Consider the following 18656-nt stretch of genomic DNA (forward strand, 5'->3'; position numbering starts at 1 on the left):
TATTAAGCATTTTTCTCTTGGTCTAGATATGTACCATTTGTACATGCTATGATACACCCTTATAATCCACAGAGAATTATATGGATCTCCACACACATTTTTTAATAGCCAGTTTAATTATTAAATAGGGTGTGTAGAATTAAAACTTATCTGTTGTACAGAAACACCACTATTCTCCAACAAATGCCAGCATTTGTACAGCTGCCTTAGTAATGAAAAATCAGTGAATACAAACAGCTCAATTTTATTTATTTTTATTTCTTAAAGTCACCGTGATGCATTTGGGTAGTTTCATTATTCCCTCTAAAATCACACTGCATTCTTGTTTTAAGAAAGTATCTCCATTATTGGCTATAGTTATGTAGATAACGTAGCTCAATGCTAAATTCCTTTAGAGTATGCAATTCAGAAAAGAAAAAAGAAACCCACAAGACATACCAACTATTTAATTCCTAAAAACATTTCCTTCCCTGCCTACCAAAGAAAATCTCAGTTATTTTCTATTATTTACAGATGACTTTACAGGTGGACTATGAGCAGTTACGATCCCTGTGCTTGGTAACAGTTTTAAGACTCAGGTTCAGGTTTTAGTATAGTTTGCAATTGCACAGCCTCAGTTTCTACATACTTAACGTAAAGTTACTACATTAACTATGATACCTGTGGCTTTGACTGTAATCTTCCGAATATGGTCCAATGTGCACATGAAACTAATCGTCATGCCATAGCTAGTTTCAGCCTCTTACTGTTATCTCCTCATTATGGAAATAAGACAGACATCAAAACATGTCTTACAATCAGATAGGAGACTAAACAACCAGAGAAATCTCAACAATTAAGTTTAACTCCTAATAGCAACATTATTTTACTTCACTCATTTCAGCAATAGCATTCAACGATCACACAATCATGGACTACAAAGCTTAATTTATCCATACCAAAATCTAATCCTCATCTAGCTTTTTCTTTTGCCAAATTCCATCTCCATTTCAACTCCTCTGACTTATCCTTGTAGTAACTTTTGTGAACAGATTTTTAGGAAGGTTCATCGTTCCTAGAATGGAATCCAATCATCAGATTACTTTATTGCACAATAACAGAACATGATGTAAAGCACATTATACTAGAAACTCCTTATAAGGAAATATTTTATCATTTGAAAAAGCTCTGTTTTCTTCTGTTACTTTTTAGATGTAGTTGCAATAACTGCATTTTTTTTATAATATTGTGTATCGAGACTGACACGCCACTTATGTGACACTGAAAATAGCTGGCATTACAAATATTTCATGTAAGGTGTCATACATTTAGTAAGAAACCAGTCCTGCACTGAGTGATAGTATAGACATTCTAGAACTAAAATGTGTAAATTTAATATACTGTCAAAAACATTTTTTCTACTCCTCTGCTCTTCTTTACCTGGTATCAAATTCTGGCCACAAATTTTCAAGTGTCAGTTTAATACAACCTATGACAATGGATTTGTATATTTCTGCTTATTATACAGTAGTCAGAACCTAGAGTCAAACTGGACAAGAAGCAGAGAGCAGGCAAAAGAGGGAAAAGGGAACACAACAGTTGGTTTTAACTGCAAGACAAGAAGAATGCCTGATGTTGAAGTCCTTATGAACAATACTTTTTCCACAGAGATGTGGCAGAAGAGGGCTAAATGACTGAAAATGGTATAGACTTCAGTTGACCCATGAACATGCTGCAGCTGCTTTAACCTTACTACTTCAATTCTATGCTGCAATGGAAATTTCAAATGGTCAATTCAATGAAAAATAATTCCATAGTTTTCTAGCACCTGGAGCTAAAATAATAGCCTTAACTATATTCAAAACATGATAAGCAAATATGTGATAAAACCACTTACGTAATATATATATATATACACACACACACACACACATATATATATACACACACACACATATATATATATACACACACACACACTCAATTCCTTAAGCTGTTCCTTAGTGGCTTTTTTTTGTGCTGTGATGTGTGTGACGTCATTTTTTTTTTCCTTTTTAAGTAAAATCAAGAGTTTTATTAAATATTTGACACCAGAAGAACAAATACTGCCCTTAACACATTTAAGTTACATTTGAGAGGAAAACCACTTGCAAAAGCAACAAGCAAGCCACCAGAAATAAGCAGAGTGAAAACACTCTAGGATACCAAACACAAATCTCCTTTCAAGAGAATCTTTAGCTTCTTGCCGTAGGAGCTGTTTGAACCTCCCATCACTTTAATTGTGGAGGCTACTTAAGAAATTCTATGTCAGTCAGGACCAACACTGAAATACAACTATAGTAGTCCACTTTCAAATTTCTTGAAAACCCATTTAAGGATATCAGTAGGGGGTAAATTAAAGCTGTATGCATTAGGAAGCTAATAATTTGAAAAATGTACAGGGGCAATGAACCCTGAAGTTATCAAGCACTGAAATGACTAGAAAAGTGTTTTGTATAGTTTGAAATAGCTAAATAAAAACTTGTGGAAAAAAAACCTAGAATCTACCAGACAACCTAACTTAATATTAACACCTGGAGTATAACAAAATCTTGCAGATAACTTGTACCAAAAAAGTGTGTATGATAACACATTATAGTAAAGAAACACAGCTAGCTTGTATGATATCAGGAGTCAATGCGCCCTTCTATCTACTCTACATAAGGACACTGTTACCTGAATATACTTTTGTCAAATTCTAAATCTTGTTGGACTCAGGTCTTCTACTCCAACCATCTCTTGCACAATAATTTCTCCAAGCACCTGCGAAAAGTTAGATCTTTCAAAGAACTACATTAGGAGAAAGAATTGCTATAATACTGTAATTGTTATTCAACATGAGGTGAAAAGGTCTTTCATACAGAATCTGGAGGACTTGAATCAAGAACTATGAAGTCAGAATGGAAACCATACTTATGTCATAACTAATGCCTCTACCATTCTCACAAATAGTTACAAGCCACTGAAAACCTCAGTGTGCACAACCTTCTAGGGAATTTTGGAGAGTTTTGCTGTCAGGTACTACAAAACCATTTTCCACCGAATGGACACAGGACCATCTAAAATCACTCCTCGTTGTTGGAAGCAACTGAAAATCAGGACATTTGTTCCTTGAGTCCTCCGGGCTTTCCAGAAGAAACAGCCAAGACATTCTTGAATGTAGAAAGACAAGAAAAAGAGGTGAACATGTAAGAAAGTAGCAGGACATGAGCTGAGCAGGAAAGGACAAAGAACAGCAAGACGTTAAGAGAAGGAACGCATTAACACTTCTGAAAATGTCACATATGTTAGAAATGAACAAAGGCATCCAGCTAAATTAAAAATGTGTGCCCAATGCAAGGCTTGAATATTGTCTTAATCCAAACACTGAAGGGTGAACAAAAAGAAACACTGAGGCTTATGTGAGGCAAGAGTCCCATGGAAACAATTAAGCAATTACATAATGAAAAATGTGTCAGTGTCTACACATACATGAAATCCAAATTAAAGTGATCTTAATTTGAGCATTCCTATCTTTTGGGTAATCTGCTTTAAGACAGCAGGATGCTATTTTAGTAAGATGGCTTTGAATTTAATCTTTGAATTTAATGCCATAAAGTTAAGCACAGCTTGCCAGCAAGATGTCTTACCCAAAAATCTAGGCAGAGAACTTACTCTTTCCAAGTTTCTAAGCTCAGCTGAACACCTCCAGGTGGGATAGGTGGAAGCACAACTCAGTAGCACTCCTCTTGCATGCCTTTGAAAAGTAAATTTACACACTGGGTTCCTGAGCAGCCCTGACATGCTAAGAAGCGTGCTCTTCATATACAAAAGTACACTTTCAGCTTTTGTATGTACAAAAGCTTACACAGTATTTGGGTAACCCCTTGCACAGAGAGTCATTTGCCCAAAAGAGGTCACAGTTGTATAACATGGGTGCTTTATTTAGATTGTTAAAACAGAATCTGTGAATAACAGTAGCCATCTTACAAAACTCACTTGTTTCAGTTCGGAACCACCTTAAAAATAACATGTTCTTTTTGCAAGAGGAATAAAAATATGCACTGAAATAAAGCTATTTCAGTATCCACTACAGAAGTGATTCTCTGGTTTCTCAAAACATGCAGAAGCTCATGTATACTCACTGCCTTCCCGGACTAGTATTTTGTGGTTTGTTTTTTTTTTTTTTTTGGTCCCAAAAACTTGATTAATGCCTTAAGTACCACATATGGCACAACACTTTTTACTTAAGCTCAGCAACTTGAGAAGTATCCTTTGAACATCGCAGTATGGGCTGCACAGGTGTTGAATTCACTAGATGCCAGCCACCAAAAATCCTCCTTAAAGACAAGGATGGTTATGGACTGCAACAATTTGAATGACAGGAGTCTGCCTCTCTCTTCACAGGAAGCCCCCATGGATTAGAAGTTTACATTAAGAACAAAACAACTCCCTCCCCCACAAAAAAAAACACACTAGTAGGAACATCTTTCATATTTTATTCAAAGTCAGATCCTGCTCCAATGATTAAAGAATCATTAACTGACTCAAAGCTACCTTTGGTGCAGTAAATAACAGCTTTGTCCTAGCATTCACTTATAAACCATTCTTACCACATCACACCTAGGTAGACACCAGCTACAGTTCTTATCAATCAATAAAAGGATCAGAGCACCAAAAAGCTACAAGTCCCTGAAAGCAAACAGTTCACCTGCTTTCAAGACAACTATATACAGAAGGCAATGCCTCACAGTACAACTTAACTGTACCTAGATGGCAAGGACAACAGCACACACAGTACTCACCATTTGTTTAATTAGCCATCAGGAAGTAGATCAGGAGAGGACCTATTCTGGAGTAGGAAAGTCTTCCCATCAACAGATCTACAGGGAATCTTAACTAGTTCGGTATTTTGAATGAAAGCACTCTTCATCGCTTCCTTATGTGAGCCAGTCAGAAGCACAGCCCAAAACTAAGGCATGAGGCTGCCAGTATTTTATGACAATAGCCAATATTTTATGACAATATGAGAAAAATGAAACAGTTCTAAATTTGAAGCATAAAATACTTGTGCAAGCTCTACTCAGGCAGATTCTTGGTTGTTTTTCTGCTGGTCTCAGTGCCTCTTTCCCATGCCTAGCTGTGAGTATCTCCAGCTTTCTGAGTACAGAACAGGGAAGAGTCTTAACCACATGGAAAAATATCTGACGAGTTTACCTGGAAAAAGTATAAGATTCCTCAGTTTCTGACTAAGTCAAAATGGGAAAAGTATCTTTTCAGCAACATCTATAGGTATGCTATCAACTGTTAGCTCAAACTATTAGCTCTTGGCTAGTCAAAATGACTGGATCAATTGAGGTTCTGAATTACCAGTTCAGATTCCTTCTGTCTATTAATACAGTGGTAAAGGCATCACTCTTCCCAGCCTGTTTTGCAAATTAAGAATGGGAATTCCAAATTTGACTAGGGCAGCTATGAAATATTTGTAGCGTGTGAAAAATATTCAAATGATTCTGTTTTCTACAAACATTCTCATTTAAATGTATTTACCTAACGTTCAGATAGGCTAATAAAAGGGTTCCCAAGTGCTCACACAATGAACTGGCAGGTTTTATTCACAAGAACGTTCTGGAATATCTTTTGCTGTTTTTCCCCCATTCTAAATGTTTAATGCATTCCCCATCCCCAAACTGTATAATAAGTAGCTTGAATATAAACAGCGTTCACAATACCTTAGAAAGAGAGTGGGAAAGAGTAAGCACCAGCACTCTCTTGCTGGAGTTCTGAAGAACATGTCAGTATGATCCTAACAGACATCTGGAATAAAAATGCTTAGTTGTCTGCGTACATATGTAAATTCAGCAATATCTATCCTCTTGGACAGAAAATATATGCAGGACTCTCTACAAAGGAAAGCAGAATTTCACAGTATAACTTTCCACGTAGTGCTCTGTAAACAGTCAGAGCTGCTTGGAAAATAGCAAGAATATCATTCCATCAAGAATACATTTAGATAATTATATGGTTTTATTACCAAACTAAGCTGCTGCCACATGAAAGCACCCATTCTTCTCCTCCACCCCCCCACCACCACCCCCAAAAAAAGCTACCAACCTTTGTCTTGCATCTCAATAGCCAAACACAACGCTACTGCATTCCAACATATGTATTTGCCATTATAGCTATTAACCACACATCTTCAAACCAAGACAAGACAGTATCTGACTAAGCACAGGAAAGAAAAAAGGGCTAGAGCAAATATTTACAGAGATCCCTATCATCATAATCTGATAGCAGGAAACCATACAGCCTGTAAGATCATTTGTTTCTAGGTGTCCCCAAGTAACAATTACTTTCCTGTGCCACCTCTGAATGATTAAGTAACCTGGTTGGGATGTCTATCTAATGCACCACATTCTCACACTAAGAGAATGCCTGCCAAGAGAGAAGAATTTTGAAGAGAATAACTGTAAGACTGTAAAGGTAGTTACAAAGAAAAAGGGGTTTGATGGTAGAGCCTACCTACCTGTAGTAACCTTCTAGACATTATCTTTGCATTTTCCTGCTGCTCCATGCATTACTAATCAGTGACCCACTGGAAACTTCAGCACCCATTGAAAGGCCTGGCAGGGTATTTGGCTTTCAATTCTTCTACTCAGTTTATTCCCAATACAAATATATTCATCAGGCTTAGAAACAACTCTTGAACAAGGGCAGCCACTCAGCAATGAAATGTAAATTACTGACATGTGCTAAAACCTGGACTTGCCACTGCTAATGAGCACATTAAAGGAAAAAGCTCACTAGATATTACTGCAACCTTTTTGCTTAACCCTGTGTGTACTGAAAGCCATAATTTAGCAACAATTAAAGAACTTATCTCTAAACAGGAAGATGTTATTCAGCAGGTGCATGTGTCCTACACAAGTCTGATGTAAAAATCAAGATGGACAAATATGTAAAAATGCCTAATCAGAAATGTGTACAATCTAACTTTATTTTTAATCTAAGTTTCAAACTGTTCAAGAGGTCAATATAAAGAAATTTCCCCCTGCTTTGTTTGGGGGATCAAGGAAATTAACCAAATCATCTTTAAATAACTATGGTCATGAAATGGTTCTGTTGCGTATCGGTTTTGGGAAGCATTTCTTATAAGGAGGAGCAGCACAGGAGCACAAAACTGATTTTTCAAAAACAGATGAGGTACTTAAATCACTCTTGGTAAGGTTTCTGTTAAATAGTGTTGTAAATAGTTTGGTAAGGTTTCTGTTAAATAGTGTTGTGACAACTATAAACAGGTTAAAGAGCCCTCACGCTTTTTTTTTTTTTTTTTTTAGTTTTTCACTTGTTGCTGATCTCCACTTGGACATTGAGCTGTTGATCACAATTCTGAGCATGACCATCCAGCCAATTCCTTACCCATCGAGTGGTCCATCTGTCAAATCCATGTCTCTCCAATTTAGAGACAAGGATATCATGGGGGACAGTGTCAAATGTTTTGCATAAATCCAGGTAGATGTCAGTTGCTCTTCCCCTACACATACCAACACTGCAATCCCGTTGTAGAAGGCCACCAGGTTTGTCAGGCACAATCTGCCCTTAGCAAAGCCATGTTGGCTGTCACCAGTCACCTGCTTATTTTCCATGTGTCTTAGCAGGTTTTCCAAGAGTATCTGCTCCATGATGTTGCTGAGCACAGAAATGGGTCAGACTGGCCTGTAGTTCTCCAGGTCTTCCTTTTTCCCCCCTTTTTAAAATGGGGATTATGTTTCCCCTCTTCCAGCCAGCGGGAACTCCACTGGACTGCCACAACTTCTCAAATATCATGGACAGTGGCTCAGCAACTATGTCTACCAGTTCCCTCAGATGCATCTCATCAGGTCCCATGGACTTGTACATCTTCAGGTTCCATAGATGGTCTCAACGCTGATCTTCTACATTGAGAAATTCTTCATTCTTCCAGTCCCTGCCTTTGCCTTCTGGGGCTTGGGCTGTGTGGCTAGAGCTCTTGCTGGTGAAGACTGAGGCAAGAAAGTCATTGAGCACCTTAGCCTTCTCCACACCCTGGGTGTCAGGGGTATTATTTATACCCTGGGATTATTAATGCATTAAGGGAACCTCCTGGATCACCTATGCCTTTCTTTGCTTTCTCCCCAACAGATACTGGGGTGGTTGAAATCCCCCATGAGGGCCAGGGCTTGTGAACATGAGGCTGCTTCCACCTGTCTATATAGGGCCTCATCTGCTTGGTCTTCCTGATCAGGTGGCCTGTAGCAGGCCACCACTATAATGTCACCTGTCCCTACCCTCCTGAATGGCTAAGTTAAAGTGCAATGTTAACCAGTTCTAATGCTGTGAAACCTTATTCAATCCTGACATGCCTATGTATAGCTCTGCATACTTTACAGCTTCCACTGTTGCTATGACTGGTGGACTCACACAACAATAAAAAATAAAACTGAAGTTGTCCCATGTTTCAACGCACCTTCAGCGACCAAATACATCTGGCATATTAATAGCGATACCCTCACCATAGAGAGGTAACTGAAACAGTTCTCACACCACAAAAAAAAAAATGGTCCCAGAGAGGTTGGACAACAACCTCCTGCCCAGAAAGTAATTTTGAAAGAACATGTGAATCCCCAAGTAGATCCTGTGGCATTCTGAACAAACAAGCAGGTTGCTCTGTTGTGGTAGAAACAATTCAGGATATTTGAAAGCTTTACATAACAAAATGCAATGTAACGTAATGGCAACATAAAAAATACTGTACAAGTGTTATATAAAAACCTGTGAAAACAATCAGGACAGACGCAACAATCCAAAAGGAAGCAAACAGCAGCATAAAATAAACTCTAACTTCATAAAACTAAGATTAAGTTCTAATATTCAATACGAATTCAAGTACTAACTTCAAGAAAATACTTCCTAAAATAAGATCACAGTCAAAACACATACTATGGAGCAAAGCACCCCAAAAATTCTGTCTAGTCCAGAATAATATGCCATCTTCAGAAGCATATTTTCATTTAACATCTTTCAGTTAACATCTTTTTCAACAGCTGACATAGAAATCACTCAAACACCTTAAAAAAATAGTTGCTAGTCATGATCAACCCTCATGAAGCTCACTCCTGGATTCATTAGGAGTTGTATATCAGAATTTAATCTAAAATACTGTCAGGCAGCAGGAGATATTACTCCCCTAAAACTCCAAAATCACAAGACCCAACTAAAGGAGGGTATAAATTAGGGATGAAGAGTCAGCAGAAAAAAGTCACTAATGCAGAGGAAAAAAGCAAATACACAGCATCACTTACTGCAACGTACAGGTGTCTTCAAGCTAAAACACACTTCTACAAACAAAACAAGATTATTTTTTTCCCCTGTGACTCAAAAGCAACATAGCTTTAGCACAGAAGACATTTTGTATGTTGATATGCCTCCTCTCACGTAAGACACCACTACCGACAACAATACATATATGAAAATAGAGCATGGTGCCCACGTGGCAAACACCCTTCTTGGCTCGTGAAGAGTAATTTCGGTTGACAGATTTTAGTCTATAACTTGCTGTAATTGGTTTTCAACTATAGAAGAGAATAGCAGTCAGAACTGGGAGATGGAAAATGGTGGAATGATGGAAAATGGTTCTATTTATCAGACACATTATTGCTTCACTATAATATTCCAACTCCATAGCAATACCAAAAAGTCAGCAATAGAATTAATTTTCCTGATATGCATATTCTAGTAATTACACATATATAATAATCTATATGTATATATACTATATAATTACATAAAACCTTAAGGATTTAGTCTGTAACATAAGACTACTGAATATAGATCATCCATTGTCAAAGTATAAATTAGCTCTTAAAAATGCAGGCAGAAAACAGAACTGGTTATTAATAAGACAGCACCAATTTGGCTGAAGCTGATGCTTCATCTGTTTAGGATTACCTTACCACAAAAGGTAAGGTATCTGCTTACCTTATCACAAAAATAAAGTAAAATCCATGAGACAACAGGAGTTCTTATTTCAAAAGACATATCAACTCTTAACTGTTCAAGTCTAACCCAACTCCACTAGTAGCAACTGGACATTTAACACTAATTTAGAAACGGAGCAGACCCACATGACATTTTCAAGGTTACCATACTAACTTAAATCAACGATACTATAATAGGACAAATTAACAAATCACATTACATCAAAATGGATGGAGCTTGTGACAACCAGACAAGCTTGTCTGCATCATTGCAAAGCAATAGCAGAAAAAGGCAGAAAGTGGAAACAAACAATATTGCCTATATAAAAGGAAAATTACATAGCATTATGTTATTGCAATGAAGAAAAAATAGACATACAGTTGCTAATAACCACAAAGGTGGAAAAAGGGCAAGAACATTCTATTCTCACAAGAACTGATACCACAAATCAAGAAATAATGGATTTTTTTTAATTCTCTTTTTTTTTTTTTTTATAGTTCAGATAGCTGAACAGGCTCTTTTCATTGGTCCCAGTGCCAGGACAGCAGTCAATGGGCACAAACTGGAACACAGGAGGTTCCCTCTAAACATCACGAAGCATTTTCATTGCTTTCCGGATGACAGAGCACTGGCAGAGCTTGTCCAGAGAGGTTGTGGAGATTCTCTCCTAGAAATCTTCAAAAGCCACCTGGACAGCCTGCTCTAGGTGGCCCGGCTTGAGCAGGAGTTCGGACCAGATAACCTCCAGAGGTCCTTTCCAACTTCAACCATCCCGTAACTCTGTGATTTTTCTAGCTCACATGCACTAGCAGAGGGCTAATAATGTCTGACAAACACTGCAGGTGATTTAATAGCTGCACTACTTGTCCCTCCCGTGGATTTCACACAACCTGATCCTGTAGGTAATTAGATTATTTCTACAAAAAAAATAAAACATTTAATTGGGATTAAATGCAATTATATTAAAAAATATTCAGAAGCATTCCGTCTCAGAACAGTAAGAAGTCTCCCATCAACATCACAGTCTCAGAGGCGGAACCTTTCTGGGGGCACCTACATCACCTGTTCACCTAAATAAAAACATTGCCTAATGTTTATCACCCAGCAGAAGCATGGTCTGCAGTCTCCATCAGAGCACCTGAAGCCACCACAGACTGCTTGAGCAGCAACAATATACTTTGCATGGTGGGACAGAATAGGAAACCCTCATCAACAGCTGTGTCTGCCCTGAGCTTTGATGTAATCCCTGCCATAAGCAGAGACAATTCCTGATACCAAGCTTCCAAATCTACTTCCCCCCCGCCCCCCCCAGCCATCACCTTTCAAGTCAGAAAGAATAAATGCCAACCACTTACTTGTACTGGCTTCCTATTTGGCAACCCATGTGGGAACAGCACATGGATCACACCAAATGCTACCCAAAAACGTAACATACATTGAATCATAAAGGAATTTCAAATTTTACTTAGAAATAACGAAGTCATACACAACTACTGTAAGGAAACACTGCTGCCGCTAACATATTGCATTTTAAAAGGTGACAATCCCATAATTAGCTCTGTGTAGAGCTATGGATCCACCTAAACAAAGTTTCTTACAGGTCAGACATGCATCCCCTTACAGAAAGGAATATACTTTGTTCTTTGTTTTACCTTTTCCATCTCAATCATACAGCCATTTACAAACATGTGATTAACCACTTCTATGTGTATTGTTTGCCCATTTATTTCAGACAACATTTTTTGTTGTTGTTTTAATTCCACCAAGAATGTTAATCTAGCTTCAAAGGTAAAGGAAAATAGCACTGGCTGCTTTGTTCTCCCCTTAGTTCTTCCCAACAGTAGTTGCTAAAAAGACACAAAAGACTTGTAGAAAGAGGTTTCACCAGGTATTCCAAAAAGATCCATATCTTATTCCAAAATTGAATCCTTCTGTCCCACCATGTGTATGGCTACTACTGCAGAGGAGGGTATTTTGGCAAAGCATGGGGACTAGAAATTTTTTGCTTGAAGAAAATGTCAGGACAGCATTGTCAAGGCTGCATTCAAAAGAAGAATACTCCAGATTAAAGGTTAAATATATAACCTTAATTCTTACCATTTATAGATCTATTTTATGCACAAATTCCATGGGCTTTGGGAGAAAAATATATCACAATGCACCACCTGTGGAAGTAGGAATGTTATCATATACATGTCTACAAGTGACCAAAACACATTGAAGATGTAAACCCCACAAACTGGTATTTTTTCATACTATACTTTGCAAGTAAATAGTGTTAATCTTGTTCTTTTTTTTTCCCCTACCCTTCTTCCCCTCAATAACTTCAGAAGGCATTTCTGTGGCAGAGGGGGAAGAAGTTCATTTGTGTTTTTCTTTTAAATAAGAGAGTGAACACTGATCCCATTATGAGTAATGGGAGTACAGAGTGACCACGCATCAAGGTTTGGGCTTCTGGCCATTGCCATAAAGCAAGAACATGCATAACTTCAACTACAAGAATAAGACTCCTTCTTGCTACTAACTAGACCACAGGAAGAAGCATTCAAACTGAAAGAATGACTGGGATGACCCAGTCTCACACTCACTTTCTGTCACTCTCTTCTCCCCTATTTCCTTCTTTATCCAGGAAGAAAATGAAGAAAAAAAAGAGTCACTGAGACCATGGGCCAATCCCAAAGCATTTGACATGCATGTGAAGAGGCTTGACTCATCACTCCCACCCCCCACTGTAACAGATGCTCTGTAGATTTGCAAGGAAAAGAAAATGGCAATTTCAGAAGAGTATCTTCCAACAACAGGCCAACCAAAAGGCTCATCTTTAGTCTCAAGGCTTTCCCCTTGCCAAATTTCAAAGGCCTGCTGCAGACAATAGCACTGTTAGAGCTTCTCAGAGAGGGTCTGCATCAATTTTGTGTAATGGGACACACTAAGCAAGCTAACCTAAATACAGAGGTCACCAGCAAATTTTTAATAATGTGAAGAAAAACTGTTCTTGCAGCTCTGCATAGCATTTGGCAAAAAAAAAGATTAAAAATAAAAACTGCTAGCGTGGGCAACAGATTGACTGCACCTTAAGATTAATGTCAATATTGAACACTATGTGCTTATTCCACAAAGGAAAAAACTGCTTACATACCGATATATTGGCACACAAACTACAAGCAACAACTTATGCACTGGACTTTACAACCTCAATGTATACATCATTCTTCTAGAGCACTGCAAGAGCTCCAAGTTGGATAGCTCAGATTTCTGAATTAAAATTAGAAGCTAAGATTCTAAGAAACTACATTCACTTGCCCAGAACCACAATTTGTTCTTCTACATAATAACTAGTGTACCTCAAATACCAGCCTTAACTTAAAAGTTTTTCAAGAAATTTTGTTTTAAAATTGCTATCTGCAAGAAAACAACCTTCAGTTTTACAAAATCATTAACTGACTTCCTTGACATAAATGCAGTGGATCCCTTTTCTTTAAGCTATCAAAAGCAACCAGAACAGATACACCTGGAAAGGTGATTGAATGCCCCAACTTTTCTTATTGGGTCACTATGAACAACATGCCAGATCACATTTTAGAAGATTTGTTCTGGAGCCAGCAAATCATTTACTGGAAATCCCAAACATGTTTGTGTTCTCCTCCATTCTAAAAAGAACAACATTAAGGGTATAGAGAAGAACAATAAAGAATGGTAATTTTTAGTACTCTAAATGTATCAAATTCTTTACAGGGACTGTCTAAAGCTGTCCACTTACTCCATGAATCGTTTAGATAATAATGAACAAAAAGACATGCCTTTGTTCAAATGACGCACAGTAGGATTACATGTGAACTGACCCTCCGTGCGTTAACTGAAGACAAAGCTTTGCTTTGAGCTCAATTCCACTCCTACAGACAAAATGGTAAGTTTAAAACATTTAGTGTACTTCTCTGTTTCCAAATCTAGGTAGTCTTGTTTTAAAAACTATAGATATGGACCAAGAAATAAACCCGAATTTCACAAGTATATCACTACTTTCAGCACACACACAAAAGAATAAATACTATATGTATAAAGAAAGGAGTAGGGAGAAACACGAAAATAGAACAAAAGCACATCCTTGCCAACTTCATAACAGTTTTGTAACATTTATTACAGGGCTTTAATAAAGAAGAGAAACAGCAGGCAAGCTTTCCTCCTAAATATATTAATCAGGTTGTCTGGAAAAAAAAAGCCGTAGTCCTCAGTGATAAAAAGACAGATCATTTCACCAGTTCTCACTAGGGGTTTGATATTCTAGATCCTCTGACATGAACAGAAGCAATATTATGACTTAATTGAGACTTAAAATACTGCATTTGAGAAAGCAAAGCAGAACTCATTTTACTCTATTTTTAGGGAACAGAACACACCAGGTTTGTGAAATTCAATTAGAAGCTATTTTGAGGTTGTAGCACCAACCCAAATTGAACATGTTTCTAGTGACCACGTTAATTCAGGAATTCGCTATTAAAGCATTTGAGTGAAAAGATGAGAAGGAAGGGGGAGGGGATCTACAGGAATGTTTGTTCTTCCTTCATTTCTACTTAATCCCGCCAAAAAAAATTGTTCCAGATTGTCATGTCATCAATATTGTAATTTACATCACCAAATAATAACCAGATTACTAGGAAGCATGCCCAGTTTGGAGTAATAACTATCAAATTTCAAAGTTTGGCAGCAAAATATACCACATAATAGCATGATCAAGTACTTCTGTTTCATTAATTATTTTTTTTTTTTACAGGAACTGCCAACTAAAACCAGTTATCGTGCTGGTGCGATCCAGTGGGAACTTAATTTCTTATAAATTAATCCATGAATCTTCCCTCTAAAAAGACGCTCTGGTACACGAAGCAGAACAGAAAAAGCCGCTAAACTAGGGTAATCTCTTGCATGTTATTTTCATGTAGTTTTGGTAAAACCCAGCAAGTGCCAACTGTTTATAACTCCTTTCAACTTTAACAGAATACCACCACCACTCAGCAACCAGCAGGACACATTCAGTATCACACAGAACTTGCATTTGTTTTTATTTGGGGGCTTTTAAAAAGCATGACAACTAAGAAGCATAAAAATCAGAGATTTCATTCCCAAATATTTTCCTTGGTGAGTGGGTGGTATTATCACCAAAGAACTAACTAAATTGTAACAGTCTATACTACAATTAGAACTTGAGCCAAAAGGGACATACTAAAGGAAGATACAGAAACAAGAGCTATTCTATTAATGTTAAGAACAAAAGATTTTATAGAAGCACATTCCTTGTCTGTTTCTACCCTGAACCAAAAAGAAAGGTAGAAATTACTCTTAAAAACAGTAACAAATTTCTCTTACTGCCTGTAAAAAAACAACAACAAATTAAAATTTTTTCAGCATTTCATGGGGAATGTGGTTCGGAGGAAATCAGTACAAAAGGCATGTATCAGTTTCTGTGATACATAAAAACCCCACTGAAGTAAAGAGATTACAAAAAAGAATTTTTATGGATTCAGATGTGAAGTGAAAACACCACCCTCTTGACTCACTTTTTGGTCCTTTCAGAGGATGCGGTTCTACAATACATGACTTCCAGCATAGAAGCCAGTTTTTAAACAGCTTTCTATTTCCATCCTGAAAGCGCAGTTCAGCACCTTTTCAGGGCTGCTGATACAGCTGTTCACCAGCTGTGCTATGAGTCACCAAAATGATCACTTAAAAACAGATACTTTTAACTTAGACCATTTCAGTGACCCAGTTTTACAGAGCAGCCACAAACAGTACAAGCACAAGTGAGAATGCTGAGAGGTTCCTATGTCCTTAGTATAGCTCTTACAAACAGGCACCTCCCCTTTTCCCAAAAGAAAATACAGACTGCAAGTACACCCTTAAAATATCCTTGAAATCTGCCTTGAATTGGTATCTTGATTCCTCAGATGGCTTGAAATGAATATATACCACCCAGTGCACACTTTGCAGCCAAGCAAACAGAAACAACTTACCAAACGTCTAGCAAATTCTTTGTTTTCTGAAAGAAATCCGTATCCTGGGTGTACCTTTAAAAATAAAACAAAGAAGTTCAAGTTGATTGACTTCTGGAGCCAGACACCAAATTTGCTAACACATTTTAGATACTAGGGAAGGTGAAACAGACCAGCAAGCATTTAAATTAGTTGAATAACTTAAGAAGCTGTCATAACACACTGATTTAGCTGTCCTAAGTCAAGCTGTAAAAATTCACAGGTTGAACCTAGTTTTCTGAAACGAACATTCCTTACTTGACTACAAGAGAAAGGTGCTGTTTACAGAGACAGACATGCTCACTTTGTTCTTTTGCTCTTTTTAACTCCATTTTGCCACATTTACATCAGTGCAGACTTCTACATATATACTCATCCACACTCTTCTCAATAACCACTGTGAAGCACTCTTCACCCCAAAATACTTTTTAGCTCTGATCACAACAGCACTCCTAAGGTCCACAATCATGAGCCTCCAACCTCTAGCGACCCTTGCTGGAGAATAGCATTTACTGTCTCATTAGTATAAGTGATACATCCTTATATGCCCAGTTTGCTATTCACACCCCAGTATAAACCCTGTATAATTACTTGAGATGAGTGTGGTGGAAAAGTTTTTTTTGCAACCCATAAGCTTCTTCATCCGATATACTCCAACAGACAAAGTACAAGCCATTTTACTACTCTCTTTTGAAGAGCATAAGCAACTGCAATCTACTTTCAGAAACTCTGAGGGAAGGAAATAGGAGTCATTTTCTTTATATGGAAGTTTTGGGCCCCTAAAAGCACCATACCAAGCATCTCCTTTGAAAGGAATTACCCTGAAATGGTTTGGATCAGGATTGTAATTAGTGTTGCTCAAATACATCCATCAAATTTTACTTTAAAAATGCTGTCTACAGTAGCTCCGAATAATACATTTGTTTCATTGTCAGAACAAAGAACATTAGACATGCGAACATGACTACACATTAGTTTTTCCAACTGATCCCTGGTAAGCTTTGAATCTCTGGCCAGTTTGCAGGGAGAAAGGCAGAATAGCTTACACATATAAATAAGGGCTGAAGTACATTTTGTAAACATCTTAAAACAAGTAATTACAGAATGCACCTTCTTGTAAGTACAATGTGTATACAAGTCAAAAACTGATTCAAACTAAGTTTAAGAAGGAGCCTTTTTTTTGGACACACTTGTAAAACATTCAAAAAGCCATTATGGCATATAAAGGGTTAGCGCTCAAAACTAATTGGGATTTTTTTTTCCCCTAGCAAATTTGGAAATGAACTGAAGCTGCTCCCTGGTGTGAAAGCTGAATCCAGCAGCCACCTGCAGGATCAGCGACCAGTGCTGCCAGATGCTACAAAGCCTTTGATTTCCAGTAGCGATTTCGGACACATTTAACTCATGTGACATGAACTAACTGGAATAGCATATTCAATCACTTCCCCCCCCACACACCTTTAAAAAAAATACAAACTCTGGCTTTTCTGCTTTCTATATATGAAACAGCTGCAGCAGATAGACTCATTCAGACTCACAGCTTGGGCCCTGGTTTTCTTAATGACTTCCATGATGGCATCCATGTTGAGGTAGCTTTTGCTGGTGGGAGCTGGGCCAACACAGACAGCTTCGTCCGCCATTTTCACGTGAACCTGAAGAGGGAATATTCCGCATTAACAGATGCTCCCAGCAAAAATAATTACCATCATCCTGAAATATGCACACAAATCTGATTGTTTAAGGATGATTTACATACCATAACCACTCTAGAATACACACTAAAATTGCCAACATTGACATACAAGAACTCACACAATAACATTAAATTTCATTTAACTCCAACCTTAAGTCACTGTCAAATGTTTTATTCCAGTATATTATTTTGAATTTGGTTAAATAAAATCATGACAAATACAATTCTAGCTTCCTATACTTATCATCTATATGTAAATTCAGTCTAAAAACTACTTTGTTACATGTAACCAGGGTAGTCTAATATCTTAATACTTAATAACAAACATTCATGACCAGTTCTAAGCAGGCTCCCCAGGAAGTTGGGGATAATTAGAGTGAATTGAATGAAGGGATGCAGTGAGTGTCCCTGCACAGCATCAGGTCAGCACCATGCACAAATTAAAGCCTATGACTAAAGAGTTCAATATCACTACACGTGAACCAGAAAATCTTGAGAATTATTTAAGCAGGCTCATGTTTGATTCCTGATCTATTGTATCCTCATTTATATGCATTTGTCAAACATTTTTTTAGACAATTCTAAACTATACAAGAGCAATAAATATTTTTACCAGGAATAATAAAATAGCTAGGTTTGAAGAAATGAGAACTCATTCACACACTCGGGGAATAAAAGTTACAAAACTTCAGTTAGATTGCTCTTCAACTTGTTTTCCGAGTTCAGAATTCTTTTACCTATATGTTTCCAAACAAATTAAGATACACACAGACCCAAGAAAAAAAAAAAGTTTCCCATTTTGCTTTCCTTTTGTAAGCTCCCTTCCAGCATGTATTTAAGGGAAGCATGCCATTGTTTAAACTGTGTAAGATTTATAGTAAGTATGTGTTAATAAGACTTGTCACTATACAACTTGACATTTCAATGCTTACCAATTTTAAAACTTA

General features: G+C 37.4%; 1 protein-coding gene across 1 annotated transcript in view; it reads right to left on the reverse strand.

Annotated features, from left to right (window-relative positions):
• Positions 1-18656, reverse strand: part of PCCA (propionyl-CoA carboxylase subunit alpha) — a 284588-nt gene that overhangs the window by 222752 nt on the left and 43180 nt on the right. Inside the window, 2 exon segments of the mRNA XM_040538044.1 lie at positions 15999-16052; positions 17555-17668. Coding sequence (XP_040393978.1) covers positions 15999-16052; positions 17555-17668 — 168 coding nt within the window.

Source organism: Cygnus olor, chromosome 1 (genome assembly GCF_009769625.2).
Source record: "Cygnus olor isolate bCygOlo1 chromosome 1, bCygOlo1.pri.v2, whole genome shotgun sequence".
NCBI classification, from domain to species: domain Eukaryota; kingdom Metazoa; phylum Chordata; class Aves; order Anseriformes; family Anatidae; genus Cygnus; species Cygnus olor.